A 19,054-nucleotide genomic window follows, 5' to 3' on the forward strand; every position below is an offset into this window, starting at 1 on the left:
AGCTTGTCTAGACAAGGGGCCTGCAAAGAATAAGGTTGAAAGTCTGGGGACAAGATCTGAGGAAGATTTCAGCTTAAGGACAGATGGACCAAAGGGGGCTGAAACAAAGTGTGTAGATCTTTGTGTCATACATCAATGCCCCTCAGAAAGTACCCACTGCACAGAAGGTTTCAGGAAAATAAGGGGCAGTACAGATAGGGATCCATTCACCTCTCACCAGAGGAGGATGAGGCAAGTCTTGAGGCTTAGCAGCTCTACCTTCATTTCCTTCACGTGGAGCAGCTCCAGGAGCCTACAGATAATCAGCTGCTTCTAATCACTAAGTTCTGTGTGGGCCTTCATCATGGTTAATATATAAATAGGAGAGCTCACATTAAAGGTACTGAGTTAGAGTGCTGGCAGGACATCAGGTCATCAGCAAGCTACTGGAACAGTAAAGACATTTCAGATTTCCAGCACAATTGATTTTTTTTTAAAGTAATGACTCTCTAATACATTTGGCTGGTGCATAAAGACTTGCTACCTGTAGTTTAATCTGATCCCAGGGTGGCATACCGGCAGTTTCCAGAGATCAGAACTGGTACTAGACATGACACTTTCTTGTCCCTAATCCTGGCATATCAGGTTTGTTGAACACTATGGCTGTAGCAGTAGACAAAAAGACATTTTAGTGACTATTAGTAAGAGGTGAAAAAAAACTCAGAACAAGATAAGCAAGTGATAGGAGGAAGGAGTGAAGTAGTTGGTTTCTAGGTAACAGGAAGACTTACCTATTGGCCAAAAGATTTTTTATAAGGTAGAGAAGTATCTTAAGAAATAAAAGAGATTGCAGTCAGAAAGAAAAGATGGGATGGGTTTAAGTTAATCGAACTGGGTATTACTGACTTCTGGAGTTTAGAAGAATGAAGCTTCTGAGGGAGAATCAGTTTTTCAGACTTTGGCAGAGACGAGTATACACAACCAAAATGCACAAGAGGCTGACAAAATGTTCCCAGTGATGAAAAAAATGTATTCAGTATGTAGGGAAAAAAAGCACAGACCAAAATGCAACTATTCTACACACTACTGCAATTTCCTAATATACACATTCATTCACAAGTACTACATATTCTATTTACCCCAAATCCAAATTTCCCCCAAGATAAACCAGTAGGAATAGTTTTTCTCTCTAGAATAGTGTTCAATAAACAACATACCATTTATTATAACAGTCCTGCGATGTTATAAATTTATTCTGAATCAGATTAGATTATATTCAAATGGCTCAATTCTTCACAAATCATAATTCTTTAATGTATGTTAAACAGTCATAATGCTTTTTCCATAACTATACTTGATACACATCACTTTAACTATACAAAAGGCAATGCCGGCATGGTTACTGGGACCTGAAGTGTGGTGAGGGGATCGGCTTCAGTTAAGCTGGCGAGGAATCCACCACACCCTCTAGGACAGCCGTGGGCAAACTACGGCCCGCGGGCCGGATCCGGCCCGTTTGAAATGAATAAAACTAAAAAAAAAAAAAAAGACCGTACCCTTTTATGTAATGATGGTTACTTTGAATTTATATTAGTTCTCACAAACACTCCATCCATGCTTTTGTTCCGGCCCTCCGGTCCAGTTTAAGAACCCACTGTGGCCCTTGAGTCAAAAAGTTTGCCCACCCCTGTCCTAGGACCTTCCTTCCTACTGTGCCATTGCTCTCACTCCTCCAGGGTCTCTTGATGTTGAATGAAACAAAACCTAGCACTTAAGTCTATATTACAATTATCTGACTTCTCCCTAGCATCCACGTTCTAGAGTTACAAACACACACACACAATAACACTGAGAGCCTACTCGACAGTTACAGCACTTCTCCCTCTCCAGTGTGGACTCTCTGATGTTTGGAAAGATTTGACTTACTACAGAAGGTTTTCCCACAATTATTACACCAATAGGGCTTTTCCCCAGTATGGATTCTATGATGTTTATTAAAATTGGAGCTGTGGTTGAAAGCTTTTCCACACTCCTTACATTTATATGGCTTTTCTCCAGTGTGGAGTCTCTGATGAGAACTAAGACCTGCGTGCTGACTAAAGCTCTTCCCACATTCATTACACTGATAAGGTTTCTCTCCAGTGTGTATTCGATAGTGTCGAATCAGGCTGCCTTTACCACTGAAAGCTTTCCCACAATCTTTACACTGATATGGAGCCTCTTCAGTGTGCATGCGCTGATGTTTAAGGAGATCTGAGCTCTGACCGAAGGCTTTTCCACACTTACAGTCATAGGGCCGGTCCACCAGGTGTGTTCTGTAATGAAGGGTAAGGTTTGAGCTGTGGCTGAAGGCTTTTCCACATTTGGTGCACACATAGGGTTTTTCCCCAGTGTGTGTTCTCCGGTGTTTAGTAAGATTTGAGCTATTGCTAAAGGCTTTTCCACACTCAGCACATATGTAACGTCTCTCTCCTGGGGCAGGTTTAGTGGACATTAATTCTCTACCTTTCTTGGAACCTTTGTCTAGGAGAGAGGTTTTTTTTCCTCTTTCTTTTTCAAGGTTTGCCCATTGCCTTTCTAACTTGGCCTCAAATTTATTGGCAATAACCATGGGAGTAATATCCTTTTTGAATTCTTCTGCATGAGACTCTTCAGAACTTTCCTGCATATCTGTTGATTCCTCATTCTGGGTGTTCGATTTACAATCTGAAACAATAAGTAGAATAAGGACATGTGAATTGTTTCCTGTTCTGAGAAGAAACTGTTAAAGGACAAAGAAAATCATCGAATGACATTGATAGATTTTATCAATGCTTTATGAGAGTTCACAATATCACAATTATACAAATAAGTCATCATCAAATCTAGTTTACAATACCAGACTTTCACACAAGCTGCCTATTAAAAGCTATGATGGTATGAAGAGAACATGGCTTTTTCTGCTAGGAGGAGAACTTCATATATCAAGGGCAATAAGGCAAAGCCAAGCATATAGCAGCAAAGGAAGATAGGAGATGCTTGGGCAGAATGAAACAACTTAGAAATATTGCTGAAGGGTCAATCTGATTAAGGAAAATAAAAGAATAATTAAGGGAGAAGAGACTAGTGGCAAACTCAAAAAATCTATATGCTCATAGAAGCTAAATATCTATATATATAAAAGGCTAAGTTGACTTGCGCATGCGCGATAAAGTTCTCGCTGGCGCCAATCACATGTGTGTGTTTCTATCTGTCATTGTCGATCGTGAATTCGGTTGACACTTCTATTATAGAGAAAGGGTGAATAGCAATATTAAAATATTTCTTCTAATTAATTTCAATGTGCATGAATTCGTGCACCAGACCACTAGGAAAAGCAATAAAAGAGAACATTTAGTCCATTTATAATCATTCTAGTCCCAGATCCTCCTCCTCCTTCTTTAATATGTTTTTATTGATTTTTTTAGAGTGAGAGGAAGGGAGAGGGAGAGAGAAACATTGATTGGTTGCCTTCTGCACACCCCCTACTGGGGATTGAGCCCACAACCTGGGCATATGCCCTGACGGGGAATCGAACCAGTGAACTCTTGGTGCATGGGATGAAGCTTAACCAACTGAGCCACACTAGCCAGGCCCAGATCCTTCTTAATTTAAGTGAAAGTACTTAACTCCCACCAGGGTTCAAATCTTATAATTTAATCTACATCAGCTAGCTCTTGTTATTCTTTTAATTATAAAGTATCAGTGTTGAAATCAGATTGAAGCAGTACATCTTTTAAGAGCATTTCACTAGGCAGTCACACTGCTAAAAGTCCATCTAACCATCCACACACATGGAAAGGGGAGTAATAGAAGTTTCCTTTGAAAAATGGACTCCTCTTTTTTTAAAAAATATATATTTTTATTGATTTCAGAGAGGAAGGGAGAGAAAGAGAGAAAAACATCAACAAGGAGAATCATTGATCGTCTGCCTCCTGCACACCCCACACAGGGGATCGAGCCCGCAACCCAGGCATGTGCCCCCAACCAGAGTCGAACCTGGGATCCTTCAGTCCACAGACTGATGCTCTATCAACGGAGCCAAACCGGCTAGGGCAAAATGGGCTCTTAAGCACAGTCTTCCCTCCATGGGTACAAAAGTCCCACTTGACAAAGGTACCTCCCTCTAGTCCCCTTTTCCTTATCCCTCTGTCTCTGTCTCCTGACCATCTATTTCCTTCCTCTGTCAGCAGTAACTACTTAGCTGCTTCCAGGCTCACCCCTTACTCACTGTCTGCTGCAGTGGGAGCTAAAATCTCTCTCACGCTCCATGAGGAGCAATCACATGGCTACTCATACAGGCTACCCTTCAAGTTGCCATGAACTATGTGTAGGAAATAAGTAACTTAAAAGTTAAAAATTTTAAATACCCTGAGACAGAAGTTGAATAAATTTACCAGGGATCATTTCTGCATAATCCAAAGCTGATTACATATATAACAGGCTCACTCAATCATTAACAGATGAATGGTCCTACCTTGATTCTGTCTTAGCTCTGGAGTGAAATCCTGCTCTTCACCAGTCTCTTGGATGTACAGGGGTCCCCAAGACTCATATTTGGGACTTGTTTCCACAGACTGTGGCCGGGCGCTGCTCAGAGACTCCTTTGCTGCTCCTGAAGAGGACATCTTCTCCCATGCCTGTTTCTGTTCATTGGGAGGAGGTGAAACCTAGACAATTAGGAACGGCTGGATTTGTCCACAGCGCACTTTATTTTGTAACAGTTGCAGTGAACCTCTTGAGTGTGACTCTATGTACACATGCAACTGTTTCCTTAATGGTGCTTCTTTTTAAAAAAAAAAAATATTTTATTGATTTTTTAGAGAGGAAGGGAGAGGGATAGAGAGTTTGAAACATCAATGAGAGAGAAACATCGATCAGCTGCCTCCTGCATACCCCCCCCCACTGGGGATGTGCCTGCATCCAAGGTACATGCCCTTGACCGTAATCGAACCTGGGACCCTTCAGTCCACAGGCCAATGCTCTATCCACTGAGCCAAACCGGTTAGGGCCACAGCTCACTTTAGAACTAAAATGAAAGAAAATCTCAGGAGAGCTATGTAGAATCTCTAGGAAAGAGAAAAGAGAAACACCCTCCCATTCAATTCTCAAGGCTAAAGCTAGTGTAGGATAATAGGAAAAAGAGGAGGAAACATGGTCTAAATCTGTAGACCCCCCCCCCCCCCACACACACACACACCTACCTGCTGTCCTGGTTCATCCAGTTTCTTGCTCCAGGTCTTCCAGGAGAGTGACAGCCTCTTCAGCACTCTCTGGACAGTGCTCCTGTACCCAGGCCTGCAGCTCCCGGGGCAGGATGGTCAGGAACTGCTCCAGCACCAGCAGCTCCAGGATCTGCTCCTTGGTGTGGATCTCGGGCCTCAGCCACTCACAGCAGAGCACCCGGAGCTGGCTCAGGGCCTCCCGGGGTCCAGGTGTGTCATGGTATCCAAACTGCCTGAAGCGCTGGCGGAACATCTCCAGGCTGGGAAAGCACTTCTCCTTCTCCGCCTCCTCAACTTTCACAACCACGGGCCCCGCCTGCTCCTGTAGAGGCCCATGGCCCAGACCTGTGGCCACGCCCAAGACCTTGGTCATCATATGGCCTCCAGAAACAGCCTCACCAAAGATGGGGCTCTTTGTAGAAGGAATATTGGTTACTTTGAGTTTCTGGTTCTTCAGGACAACAGGCTCAACCTAAGAAAAAATGGTTACCATAAAATTACTAAAGTAAGTATTTTTAAATTTTGGTCTTACAGTTACACTTTCAGCACAAGAAATTGTGGAAATTATGGCCACTATAATACTACCATGTAAAAATTACTATTCAAACCTCTCTGGAGTTAGCTCAGAATATCCTACTTTGATTTTACTTTCAAAAAAGCACACTGTGGCCCAGCTGGTGTGGCTCAGTGCAGGGTTCAATTCCCAGTCAGGGCACATGCCTGGGTTGTGGGCTTGATCCACAGTAGGGGGCGTGCAGGAGGACCAACTGATGTGTCTCTCTCACATCAGTATTTCTCTCTCTCAAAAAAAGGGAAAGAATATTTCAGGTGAGGATTACCCCCCCCCCCCAAGTGCACTTGGCATAATTTAAAAATTAAATTTACATATTTACATTAACTGTGCTCTGAAAACTTTTTTAGACTCTTAGAACTCCTGAGGTTTCAACAGGCTATTGCTGGCCAGAAATGTACATTTATGTTATAGCTTTAAATTAGGTGTTTAGATTCACACATTTAGTGAATACGTATTTAAAAACATGCATTTTATATATGACTGTTCCCCTTCATTTATTTTTGTGATCAACTTTTGCAATTTAACCCTTTGCACTCCGCTGTCCCCTCTCAGGGGACATCGGAATTCTAGCATATCACTCGGATGTCCCCTCTCAGGGGACATTGCAGTTTATTAGTGATTACGGGGAATTGAGTTATTTCAACGCAACTTTTTGAGACATGCATGTTTCCCTGAAGTTTTATCTTGAAATGGCACAAGAAATTAAATCAAAATATCGTAAAATTACTAAGATATATACAAGAAATGTCAGCGGGTTTTGTGTCGGATTAAACAATAAACTACATATTCCCGATGTGGGACAAAGAAAACGGGACTGCATTGTGTGTTCTAACAGGAAAACACCTGGTGGCAGGCGTCAAACCACTTATTACTGTCAAACATGCACTAATCAGCCTGCAATGCATATTGGGGAGTGTTACAAAACTTATCATACTGTACAAAATTATAAACAATAAAATATTGTTTTTTTTGCAAATATACATTCCTCGATGTCACCCAATTCATATAAGTCCAATATCATTATAATACGTTACTTGGTTCCAAAATTATACTAAATAATACGAGGGTCTGTAAATGCACGTTTCCGCCGCAAAGTAGCGTCGAGTAGCTGGTAGCCAATGTCCAGAATGGTTCGGAGTGCAAAGGGTTAAAAAAAATGTGAAATGGGATTTTGGTAACAGAACCTCAGTATGTAACCTTGCTTTTATGAAAAATTCAATAATTATCAGCATTCTAAGGATGTCAGTACTTGGACTCCCCTCCACTGTACCAATGCGGAAGCATTCTATGAGATGTCAACAGGTGCCCTGACAGGGTGAACTAGAATCAGCACCATCCACTCACTCCCTAATGCTGTCCTACACACCCAATTCGCTGCTGGAGCTCCTGAGTTCAGTATTACTTGAAAATTGAGCCAAAGAAGCATTGCCATTAGTCCCCTAAAATAAAGGCTCTGGCACCAAAGACTACAGAAGTAGCAGTGCTGGGAGCATTTCTTAGGGATGCTTAAAAGTCGACTTCAGTGTTGAACAACTACATACTTGGTTACAAAATTTCACACTCCAGCCAGAGGAGGGCAGTCCAACAACAGGAAAGACATCAGAACCTGTTTGGGCTACTTAGCTTCTGGGATCCAACTACAACGGCCAATTTTCCTCCAGCCTGGACCTCTCTTTTGAAGTTTAGACTTATATGACCAACTACCCACTTGACACTGCCACCAGCCTGTCCAAAGTCATCTCAAGCTTAACATGTCCAAAACTGCACTTCCCATCTTCCCCCCAAAGCTGCTCATCTGTTAATGGCAGCTCTACTGCTCTGTTTTCATGGACCAAAAAAACGTGGTCATCCCTGATTCCTCTCTTGTTTACATTCTGCATATAATTCATAAGTAAATCCTGTTAGCTCTACATCCAAGAGCTACAGAGTTCAACCTTCAACACTGCCATCCCAGTCCATCACCAGCAGCCTAATTGCTTCCACTCTTACCTCAGTCCATTCTCAACACAGCAGCCAGGGATCTCCTGTTCCTCTGCTCACACCTCTCAAGGCTTTGTGTCATACAGAGTAAAAGCCAAAGGCATCAAATGGCCAAGGCCTCCCTGTTGTCTCTGACCTTATCTTGTACTTCTCTGTTCATTCCACCCCCAGCAGTTCCTGGACTTGTGGGCACACTCCCACCTCAGAGCCTTTGTCCGGCTGCTCCCTTTAACTCTTCCTGCAGATCCCACGCTTCTTCCAGATTATGCATGCTTGGCTCCCGCCCCTCTGACCACCCTGTTTTATTTATTTAAAAAACTTTTTTTACTGATTTCAGAGAGGAATGTAGAGGTAGAAACATCAATAATGAGAATCGTTAATAGGCTGCCTTTTGCATCCTACACTGGGGATCAAGCCCACAACCTAGGCATGTGCCCTGACCGGAAATCGAACCGTGACCTCCTGGTTCATGGGTCGATGCTCAACCACTGAGCCACACCAGCTGGCATGACCACTCTGTTTTAAACTGTACACTATCCTCCCTCACCTCAGAACTCCTTATCCTCCTATTCTTTTCCTCTATATCACTTACCACCATACAAATGCTATATATTTTACTTTTATTTTTTTAAACTGTCTCCATCCTTGAAAATCAATTCTTGAGGGCGGAGACTTTCATCTATTTTGTTCACTGCTATATCTCAAACATCTAAAATATACCTAGTACTTTGCAGTTACTCAAATATCTGTGGAAAGAATGCAATGCATGGATCTTTGGGTCTACTTTTAAGGAGTAAAAACTGTAAAATTGGGTTTAAAAATATCAATACAAATTTAAATTTTAAAAATATGGCAGTAAGAATTCATGTTTAGTGTAATATAGACAGAGGTTGATACAGAATTAGATAATGTGTGTACATGGGTTACTATGGAGACATTTGTTTTCTAGCTCTGTCTGCTGTGAAGGTCCAGAAGCAATGACGTCCTGGTAGGAATAAGCATACCCAGTGCTCAAATCTTGGTCTCTAAATATCATTCTCCAACGAAAGGAACTAGAGATGGAGAAATGGTTGATTCTAGGTTGGGGACTATACAAGCTAAGCCTGGAGCCACCTTGTAATGCCAGAAAGTATTAAACAACCACAGTGAGGCATGTTAAAGGGACACAGAGACAACACATAAAAGCTCCCAACAGTCACAGCTGATACAATTTGAAACACAAAATAAATGGTGTAGTACTAGATTATAACCGTAAGTGTAATATCAATATCCGTAAGCCTGTACTGATGTTAAAAGGGTGGATGAATAAATAAATAGAGGAGAAAAGACAAATCTCCCATACAGAATTATTCCAAAAAATGTATGTAGATACTCCCCTCAAGAAGGGGGAGCTCCACCTCTTGAATATAGGCTACACTTACTGACTTGCTGGGGGAAAGTAACTACAGTGAAGAAACCTGACAAACTACTACCTCAGCCAGTTGATCAAAATTAACATCATCATGGTCTCTATATATCTACACACACACACACACACAATGCAATACCACTCAGTCATAAAAAATGAAATATTGCCATCTATGACAACATGCCCGGAGCTTGAGCAAATTATGTTAAGTGAATTAAGTCAGCTAGAAAAGGACAAGAACCATATAATTTCACTCACATGTGGAACTAAAAAAAGAAAAAAGTTACAAATGAACAAACAAAGCAAAACAAAACAAACCACAAACTCAGAGATCCAGACATACAGACATAATGGTAGTTAGCAGAAGGGAAGAGCAAAATTGGTAAAGGGAATCAAAATATATGGTAATGAATGGTAACTAGACTTTTGGTGTGGGAGCATGAAATAGATATCGAACTACCATGTTGCACACCTGAGATTTATGTTACTAACCAATGCTACCTCAGTAAAAACACATTTAAAAAAAAAGATTAATATCATCAGTGATAAGTCATGTGCCTTGACATGATATGAGAAGAGCACTTCACTTCTGTGGTCTTCCTCTTCAAAACCCATAACCACAGGAGAATCGAAGATGGCGGCATAGGTAAACACCGGAGTTTGCTGCCTCGAACAACCACTTCAAAAATACAACTAAAAGTCGGAGCGGACATCAACCAGAACCACGGGAAGGCTGGCTGAGGAGAGTCTCTTCAACTAGAAGCAAAAACAACAGCATTCCGACGCTCAGCGGAGGCGCAGTGTGGAAAACTTAAAGGTACGGCGGTGCGGTGGTGAGGGTGCGCACGCAAAGCGGGCTGGCGGCTGAGGGCGCGATTGTCGTTTTCAATCAGGAGCGAGTCTCAGACTCTGGGCTACAGATCCGGGCGAGTCTCTAGGGACCCAGACTCAAACGGGAGAAGCGGGACTGTCTGGCTACGGCCCCTCCGAGGTTTGCAGCGGTTACGGGGACAGAGAGGCAGAGCCCCTGGGGACGGACTGAGAGCAGTCATAGCGGCTCCCTCCCCCCGCCCTGTTGAGCCCGCCCTGCCCAAGCCCTGCGCATGGCCATTTGCCGATCGCCTCAGGCAAAGGCTGGAATAGCGCCCCCCCAGAAGACAGACGTTTTCCACAGCTGATTCCTACAGCCAGTCGGCCTGGTGGTCAAATCCCTCTAGTGTTAACTACAACAATTAAGGCTTGGCTAGAACAAGACTGCGCACAGAGACCACAAGGGGGTGCACCAAGAAAGCATATAAGATGCGGAGACAAAAAAACATGACAGAAATGGAGGATATGGAGCTAAGAATCGCAATTTTGAGGGCTTGTCATAAATTTGTGCAGAGCCTCACGAAAACTAATGAGACCCTCGATGCTACGATAAAGAAATTAGAAAGTAAGCATACACGGACTGAAATAAAGAATATTATACCCAATAGCAGACCAGAGGAGCACAAGAAACAAACCAAAGATTCGACAAAAAACACCCAATTGGAAAAGCAAAATGAAAAAAGAATCCGAAAGTGTGAAGATAGTGTAAGGAGCCTCTGGGACAGCTTTAAGCGGTCTAATATCAGAATTATTGGAGTACCAGAAGATGAGAGACAGCAAGATATTGAAAACCTATTTCAAGAAATAATGGCAGAAAACTTCCCCCACCTGGAGAAAGAAATGGACTTACAGGTCCAAGAAGCGCAGAGAACCCCAAACAAAAGGAATCCAAAGAGGACCACACCAAGACACATCATCATTAAAATGCCAAGAGCAAAAGACAAAGAGAAAATCTTAAAAGCAGCAAGAGAAAGAGGCTCAAATACCTACAAGGGAATACCCATACGACTGTCAGCTGATTTCTCAACAGAAACTTTGCAGGCCAGAAGGGAATGGCAAGAAATATTCAAAGTGCTGAATACCAAGAACCTACAACCAAGATTACTTTATCCAGCAAAGCTATCATTCAGAATTGAAGGTCAGATAAAGAGCTTCACAGATAAGGAAAAACTAAAGGAGTTCATCACCGCCAAACCAGTATTATATGAAATGCTGAAAGGTATCCTTTAAGAAGAGGAAGAAGAAGAAAAAGGTAAAGATACAAATTATGAACAACAAATATGCATCTATCAACAAATGAATCTAAGAATCAAGTGAATAAATAACCTGATGTACAGAATGAACTGGTGATTATAATGAATCAGGGACATAGAAAGGGAATGGACTGACTATTTTTGGGGGAAAAGGGGTGTGGGAGATGCGGGAAGTGACTGGACAAAAATCATGCACCTATGGATGAACTCAGTGGGTGGGGAGTGAGGGTGGAGGGTGGGGTGGGAGATGGAAGGAGGGGAGTTATGGGGGGAAAAAAGAGGAACAAATGTAATAATCTGAACAATAAAGATTAAAAAAAAAAAAAAAAACCCATAACCACAGCCTAATCATAAGAAATACATCAGACAAACCAAATTGAGGGACATTGTACAAAAACAACTGACCAGTAGTCCTCAAAACTGTCAAGTTAATAAAAAACAAGGAAAGACTGAGAAACTGCCACTGACCAAAGGACACGAAGCAGGCATGAAGACTAATGTAATGTGGTATCCTAGTTGGGATCCTGGAACAGAAAAAGGGCATTACAACTAGTGAAAGCCCTGACTGGTTTGGCTCAGTGGATAGAGCGTCGGCCTGCAGACTGAAGGGTCCCAGGTTCGATTCCAGTCAAGGGCATGTACCTTGGTTTCGGGCACATCCCCAGTAGGGGGTGTGCAGGAGGCAGCTGATCGATGTTTCTAACTCTCTATCCCTCTCCTCTCCCTTCCTCTCTTTAAAAAAATCAATAAATGTATTTTAAAAAACAAAAAACTAGTGAAAGTCAAAGTGTGAAGCTAATTGTAATGCACCAATGTTGGTTCCTATAGTTGTGGCAAATGTACACAGTAAAGTAAGATGTTAACAAGAGAAACTGGTGAGAGGTGATGGGGACTCACTGTATTATCTTTGAGGTTTCCTATAAATCTAAAACTATTCTAAAATTATTTAAACACAAAATATGGGGTGTTGGGGCAAACAAGCAGCTTTAGTAAATGCTGTTCTATTATGGAGTGGTAAAGAGAAATGTGGTTGTTAACTTCAATACTTACGATGGTGAAGCAGGCCATTCTTAGAGTTAATAAAACATTTAAAAAAGTTGTGAAGTCTTTTTCTTTTAGGATTTTTTAAAAATGTTTTAATTTTAGAAAGAAAGGGAGAGGGATAGAGAACATCGATGAGAGAGAAACATCGATTGGCCGCCTCCTGCACACCCCCCATTGGGGATCAGTCCACAATCGGGTATGTGCCTTGACTAGGAATCCAACAGAGAACCTCTGGGTTCATGGGTGGACGCTCAACCACTGAGCCACTCCTGGCTGGGCTAGGATTTTCATTTTTTAATCCTTATCCCAGGATATTTTTCCATTGATTTTTAGAGAATGAAAGAGGGAAAGACAGAGAGAAATATCAATGTGAGAGAAACACACCGACTGGTTGCCTCCTGCACTCACCTCAACCGGGGGCTGGTCCGGAAGAAGCCTGCAATTGAGGTTCTACCCTTGACCGGAATCGAACCTGGGACCTTTTGGTCAGCAGGCCGATGCTCTATCCACTGAGCAAACAGGCTAGGGCAGATTTTTTTTTTAACACATGCCTTGTCTCTAGGAGCAGCAATATTTAATTTCTGACTCTCTTCCAATAACTGTCAGAATATTGGCCTGATGAAATAGTTTCTAGCCGATCTATTTCAAACATAACACAAAGCCTTTTAAAAAATTTTATCAAATACTTTTAGTTTTGAACTAGTTGGCAACATTACAATATTCTTTTGTCCCTTGAAATCACACAGTCCATTTTCCAGTTTGGCAATTCTATCTCCATAGGCTCAAAGGCTACCTGCAGAGGTTTAAAACACAAATCTGTTCATATCACCCAGCTGTTTAAAATTACTTAACTTTCTGCATGGTAAACAAGTGCCAAGCTGGCCTCTGCCTCCCCTTTCAGTCATCACTGTTCCCTATGCTCACTCAATGCCCAATTCTTATGGCAGGCTTCAATTGGTAGTTCAAGTCTCAGCTCAGTAACTAACCCATGAAAAGGTGCTCAACCTTAGTTATAATAAAATATGCTCCCACCTCTCAGATTGGCAAATATTAAAAAACAAATCTGATAATGCTCTGCATTGATGTTTCGTTTTTCACCTGAGGAAAGCCAGCAATTTCACATTTGGTCATGCTGAGTTAGGGATGCCCTTCAGGTCATGGCTTCTGGATTTTTTTTAGTAAAGTGCTCATAAAATAAAAAAGCATGTGGACAGGAAACAGAGGCTTCATTACTAACTCACCCTGTCTCCAAGCCCAGTGAACTACTTTTTTAGGCTCTCTAGAATTTGAGCTAACGAGATCCATCAATGCCCTGGCCAGGTAGCTCAGATGGTTAGAATGTCGTCCTGATACCCATGGTTGCAGGTTCCCTGGTTAGGGCACATACAAGAATCAATCAATAAATGCATAAAGTGGAACAACAGATGGATGTTTGTTTTTTCTCTCTCCTTGCCCCTCCCTCTAAAATAATGAGGGGGGGAAAAAGCTTTAAAGAGGTCCATTAAGCAAAAGTTCATGGTCTACTATAAGCAGCAGGCTTTTGTTCTGCTCCAAGTTTTTTTTTCTTCCCCTCCTTTATGCCTGTTTCCCAAAGCATGTTTCTCCTTATAAAAGAGCCCCCAGCCATTCTGGAACAAGATGAGGCATAAATAATAAAATTATCATAGATTCTGACAATTTAATGCTAAAATGCCTTTAACACACTCAGTCTGTTCCTGAAAACTCCCAAGCAGGCAAATTTGATCATTTTTGAGGCACAGAATTCTGTTAGAGTTTTTGTTTCCAAGCTTTTCTTTAAGCCAAACCAAACCCAACCAAATTGTGCATAATATTTTATCTTCTATCTTCAAGATCCTAGTTCAGTCCTAGACCAACACTTACTTTCTCCATAGTAGCCTTAAAATGCCTGAAAACAATTATCTTGCCTCTTAACTCTCTTTTTATCCACTTGTTTCAACTGTTCCTCAAATAACATAAGTTTCCAAGTACCTCACCTACCAGATGACCTTTCTTTTGACAAACTCTTAACAAATGGTCCTGTAATACCGTGTTTCCAAACTTGAGCAGATCCCTGTTATTTAGATGCTTCCTTTTAATTAAAAATAATAATAATATATATATATATATATTGATTTCGGAGAGGGAGATAGAAACATCAATGATGCGAGAAACTCATTGATCGGCTGTCTCCTGCACACCTCACACTGACCACTGAGCCCGAAACCCAGGCATGTGCCCTTGACCGGAATCGAACCCGGGACCCTTCAGTCCATAGGCCTACGCTCTATCCACTGAGCCAAATCGGCTAGAGCACGATGCTTTTTTTAAAAAAAAAAATGTATTGACCTTAGAGAGGGGGGGGGGAAGGGTGGGAGGGAGAGAGAAGGGGAGCGGGGGGAGAGATCTGTTGCAGTTACTCATGCATTCATGGGTTGCTTCTTGTATATGCCCCGACCCGAGATGGACCCCGAAACCTTTGCGTATGGGGAGGACGCTTAACCAAATGAGCTACCCATCCAGGGCCTTGTATACTTTCCAACCTGAACAAAGACCAACGAGACTATTCACTCCCTCGGATCGGGCCTTCTAAAGAGGTTCGCTTTCTCAGAAGGCCCGCAACCCCCTGGGGCGGTTCGTCAATTAGCCCTGAGTTCGGGCCTCCCTTTGAGGGCCCTGGGGGTGGGGGTTGGGGAGTGGGGGGGGGGGAAGAGACTTGGTAGCCCCTGCTCTGCTCAAGGAGCGCGCAAAAACGGCTCTGAAACTGCGAACCGAAGTTTCATTTGTTAAAGCCTCGGGAGGAGGAAAGGCTTCCCAGGGAGCAAGCGCCCCCAGGGCTGGGCAGGGACACGGGCTCCTCCCCCAGCCCTTCCGGGCCCGACTGGGACGCCGCGGAGGCCACAGCCCTGCGCCCACAGCCCGGCGCCCAGGGCCCCCGCTCCCAATCCTCGCGACCGCGCTCCCTCCTCCGCCCGCCGAGCTCACCGGGACCAGCGGGCTCACCGTGAGTCAGAGTCGCTGCTGGCGCTGGGACACCTGGACGCGCTCCGCGGCGGGCGCAGCCGGAAGTGCGTCACAGCCCGTCCGCGGGCCGTTTTGCGCGGCCGCAGTGGCCCCTCTAGGAACTCAGGGGAAGTCTCGGCGGCTCGGTAGATCGCGGCTCCTCCAACGTGAACCGGCGGGATCTCGTCTCCCCGGCGGTTTTTTACTAAAAAAAGTCCCGACCTAAAGGCGGCGGCTTCGGCCAGAAAGGAGCAACTAGGGAGACACCATGCGGTTCGACCTGAGAGAATCTGGAGAAACTTCTTACCTTTGGTAGAAAGACGGGAGAATGAGGGACAAAGCGGTCTAGTTTTCCAATCTGGGAAGTGTTGTCATTTGAGAAAGAAGTTTGCATTATGGGACCAGAAGACCAATGGATGGAACTGAGGGAGAAGTTCAGTGCCAGGAAGGACTGTCTTGAGGAGGAGTTGCCCAGAAATGGCCACTCGCTCGGGTTTCTGACGAGCGTCCTCCCTGCCCCGAAGGCGCGAGGCCGGGACCCCTGGTCCAGGGCGCACACCTGGGCCGCGGCTCCATTCTAGGCCCGTCAGGGTCCCCACTCTCTGAAAATCAGCGGGGAAAATGTCCTCGGGTGAGGATTCACAAAAACAAGCCAAACAAACAAAAATGGCCACCTCCTGAATCATCTTGTGCTGTTTGAAGAATTAGGAGAGGCCTGGGGATGGGGCGGACAGGAGGTTCGCAGGATGAATTGTGTGGGTTAGACAACCTTTAACACCTTCCTACAGCTCGCCTGAGGCTCCTAGTTTCCCCTTTAAAACGGGGAACTTGTAACACTCCTTCGCCATCACCGCTCCCTCCACACACCGCCTTTGAGTACTTACTATGGGCCAGGTACCGTGTTGTGTTCTTGGTTTCAGTTTTTTATTGCTGCGCAAAACTCTACCCCCAAACTTAGTGCCTTAACACAACATTTATCATGTATTACATGACCTCACAAATCTGCGGATTGGCTGGTGGTTCTGCTTCCGTGGTATCGAGTGAGGAGCTGGGATGGCTGGCAATTGGTGCTGGTCCCCAGGCTGGGAGCTCAGCCCGGATGCTGGCCTGGGGCCTCCGTGTTCCTCCCTGTCTGTCTGTGGGCGTGGCTGCTTGGGCTTTCTCCGCAGGATGATTGGATTCCCCAAGAGGAGCATTTTACTAGGTGTACCCGTTAATAATGCGGATTTTTTTCAATAGATGGGGTTACACATATGTTGATATATATGTGATTTGATATGTATGTTATTTTGTTGTATTGACAACAAGCTTCAAAACTTCCTATGTCAAATTTTCTGAAAGTGTTAACATCATAGATATTTTTATGCTTAAAAATGTCGAATTTCATGCAAAAAAAAGAGCATTTGCGGGAAGTTTTAATTCATTATTTTGAAGAAAAGTGCTAGCCATGGACATTACTTTGAATAAAGCACTTTTGATGTTTCTCTTGAAATTATCATGTTTTCTTTGATCATAAAATCCGCATTACTAACTGGTTAGTAATGCGGATTAATCGTTAACCGGTTAGTAATTCAGATTAATCGTTAACTGGTTAGTAATCCGGATTAATCATTGACCGTTTAGTAATGTGGGTTTTGTGATAATTTCAAGAGAAACATTAAAAGTGCTTTATTCTAAGTAATGTCCATCGCTAGCACTTTTCTTCAAAATAATGAATTAAAACTTCCTGCAAATGCTCTTTTATTTTTGGCACGAAATTTGACATTTTTGTGGACAAAAGGGGCCATATGTTAACCTGACTAGTTCACGGAAGGCCTGCATGGTGGTTGTGCAAACTCAAAGACCTAAAATAACCACAAAAGATGGTCTGAAAATTAAATATTTAACTATAAACAAGTTATAGTGGGTAGTCATGTCCTAGGCCAGTATTTTCCCTGACAAAGATCAACATAGATCTTTACTGAGCCCATTTGTCTTTTTGCCTCTAAGATAACATATTGGTGAAATGTCTGGGTAACTTGTAACTTCTCTTTTTTTCCAGACCCCTCAAGGCACAACAAATGGCACCAGGACATTCCCTCATTGTTATTGTTATCAAGTTAATTGTCAACTGTTAATTATGTAAAACTCTCCTGTATCCATCTATGTAAAAGAAGCATATGTCCATCACTTCACTTTACCCTATCCCAGAGGTTTCCCTGCTTTGCTTTATCCCACCTCAATCTGTCACCAATGGATTTCATGTAAACCACTTCCGTATTTTCCTTTTGATGATAAATTTATAAAAACAAGATATGAACTCCCCATTCTCTGGAGCATTATCTCAATTCATTGAGGTTCTGCTTCCTGGCATATGTCAACAGTTTGGCTCAAATAAACTCACAAAAATTCTTTACAGGTTTCAGTGGTTTTTTTTTTTTTTTATGTTACCATTTTTAAGCGTAAAAATATCTATGATGTTAACACCTTCAGAAAATTTGACATAAGTTTTGAAGATTGTTGTCAATACAACAAAATAGCATACATATCAAAGCACATACATATCAACATATGTGGAACCCCCATCTATTGAAAAAAATCTGCCGAAACCGGTTTGGCTCAGTGGATAGAGCGTCGGCTTGCGGACTGAAAGGTCCCAGGTTCGATTCCAGTCAAGGGCATGTACCTGGGTTGCGGGCACATCCCCAGTAGGAGATGTGCAGGAGGCAGCTGATCGATGTTCCTCTCTCATCGATGTTTCTAACTCTCTATCTCTCTCCCTTCCTCTCTGTAGAAAATCAATAAAATATATTAAAAAAAAAAAGAAAGAAATCTGCATCATTAACCGGTACACCTAGTAAGAGGTCAAGGTGGAACTTGTAGATGTTTAGGGCCCAGCCTTGGAAGTTAAATAGCATCATTTTCACCACCTTTTGTTAAAACAGGTCACTGGTCCAGACTCAAATGGAAGAAAAACAGATTCTATCTCTTGGTCACACTGCAAGAGTATGTGGGATGGGAGATAATGTGACTATCTTTGGAAACAATCTACTACACACATGTATCTTCATTATATCAATCTTTGAAATACTGTAATCCTGAGAATACTTACCCCTGTGAAATAGTAAAATTTCTATTTTAAGATCAAGAAACTTGGGCTCAGAAAGCTAAGTGACTTTTCCAGTGTCATACAACCGACATGTGGGAAGTCAAGATTCAGACTTGGCTCTCTTTCTCCAAAGCCTATGATTTCTTTTTTTTAAATCCTCACTCTAGAATATTTTTCCATTGAATTTTTTAGAGGGAGTGGAAGAGAGAGGGAAAGACAGAGAGAAATATTGATGTGGGAGAAACGCATCGATTTGTTGCGCCCTGACCTGGCTCGGGCGGGGGAAGAGCCTGCAGGCCCTGGGGAGGAGCCTGCAACTGAGGTACTTGCCCTTGGCCAGGCTCCAACCCAGGACCCTTTGGTCCACAGTCTGATGCTCTATCCACTGAGCCAAACCAGCTAAGACCCAAAGCCTATGTTTATAAGCTCTATAATTCCTCTGCATCGGCTGGAAAAAGAATAAATGGTTAAAGGGAATAGAATCACTAGGACTGAGGGGAAAACCAGGAAACCTGTATCTGTTCTATTAGCCACACGTGTGTGGATGCTTTGGTAGCACTCTAACCAGTCACTTAGTCAAAGGATTTTTGCTTACCCGTGTAACCAGTGAGTTGT

The 19,054-nt window shown here is 43.0% G+C and overlaps 1 protein-coding gene and 1 long non-coding RNA gene across 2 annotated transcripts in view; one reads left to right on the top strand and one right to left on the bottom strand.

Moving 5' to 3' along the window:
- Positions 1-1,539: 1,539 nt before the first annotated feature.
- The window catches only part of LOC102421416 (zinc finger protein with KRAB and SCAN domains 1), a 50,291-nt gene continuing 32,776 nt past the window's right edge, over positions 1,540-19,054 (bottom strand). The window contains 4 exon segments of the mRNA XM_014453121.2: positions 1,540-2,685; positions 4,475-4,667; positions 5,202-5,222; positions 5,224-5,694. Coding sequence (XP_014308607.2) covers positions 1,847-2,685; positions 4,475-4,667; positions 5,202-5,222; positions 5,224-5,694 — 1,524 coding nt within the window. The 3' untranslated portion in view covers positions 1,540-1,846.
- LOC111828047 lies at positions 15,352-17,657 on the top strand. Its single transcript, XR_002831811.1, has 2 exons — positions 15,352-16,245; positions 17,393-17,657. It is a non-coding gene; the product is annotated as an uncharacterized LOC111828047 (long non-coding RNA).

This window comes from Myotis lucifugus, unplaced genomic scaffold, assembly GCF_000147115.1.
Source record: "Myotis lucifugus unplaced genomic scaffold, Myoluc2.0 scaffold_0, whole genome shotgun sequence".
Classification (NCBI taxonomy): domain Eukaryota; kingdom Metazoa; phylum Chordata; class Mammalia; order Chiroptera; family Vespertilionidae; genus Myotis; species Myotis lucifugus.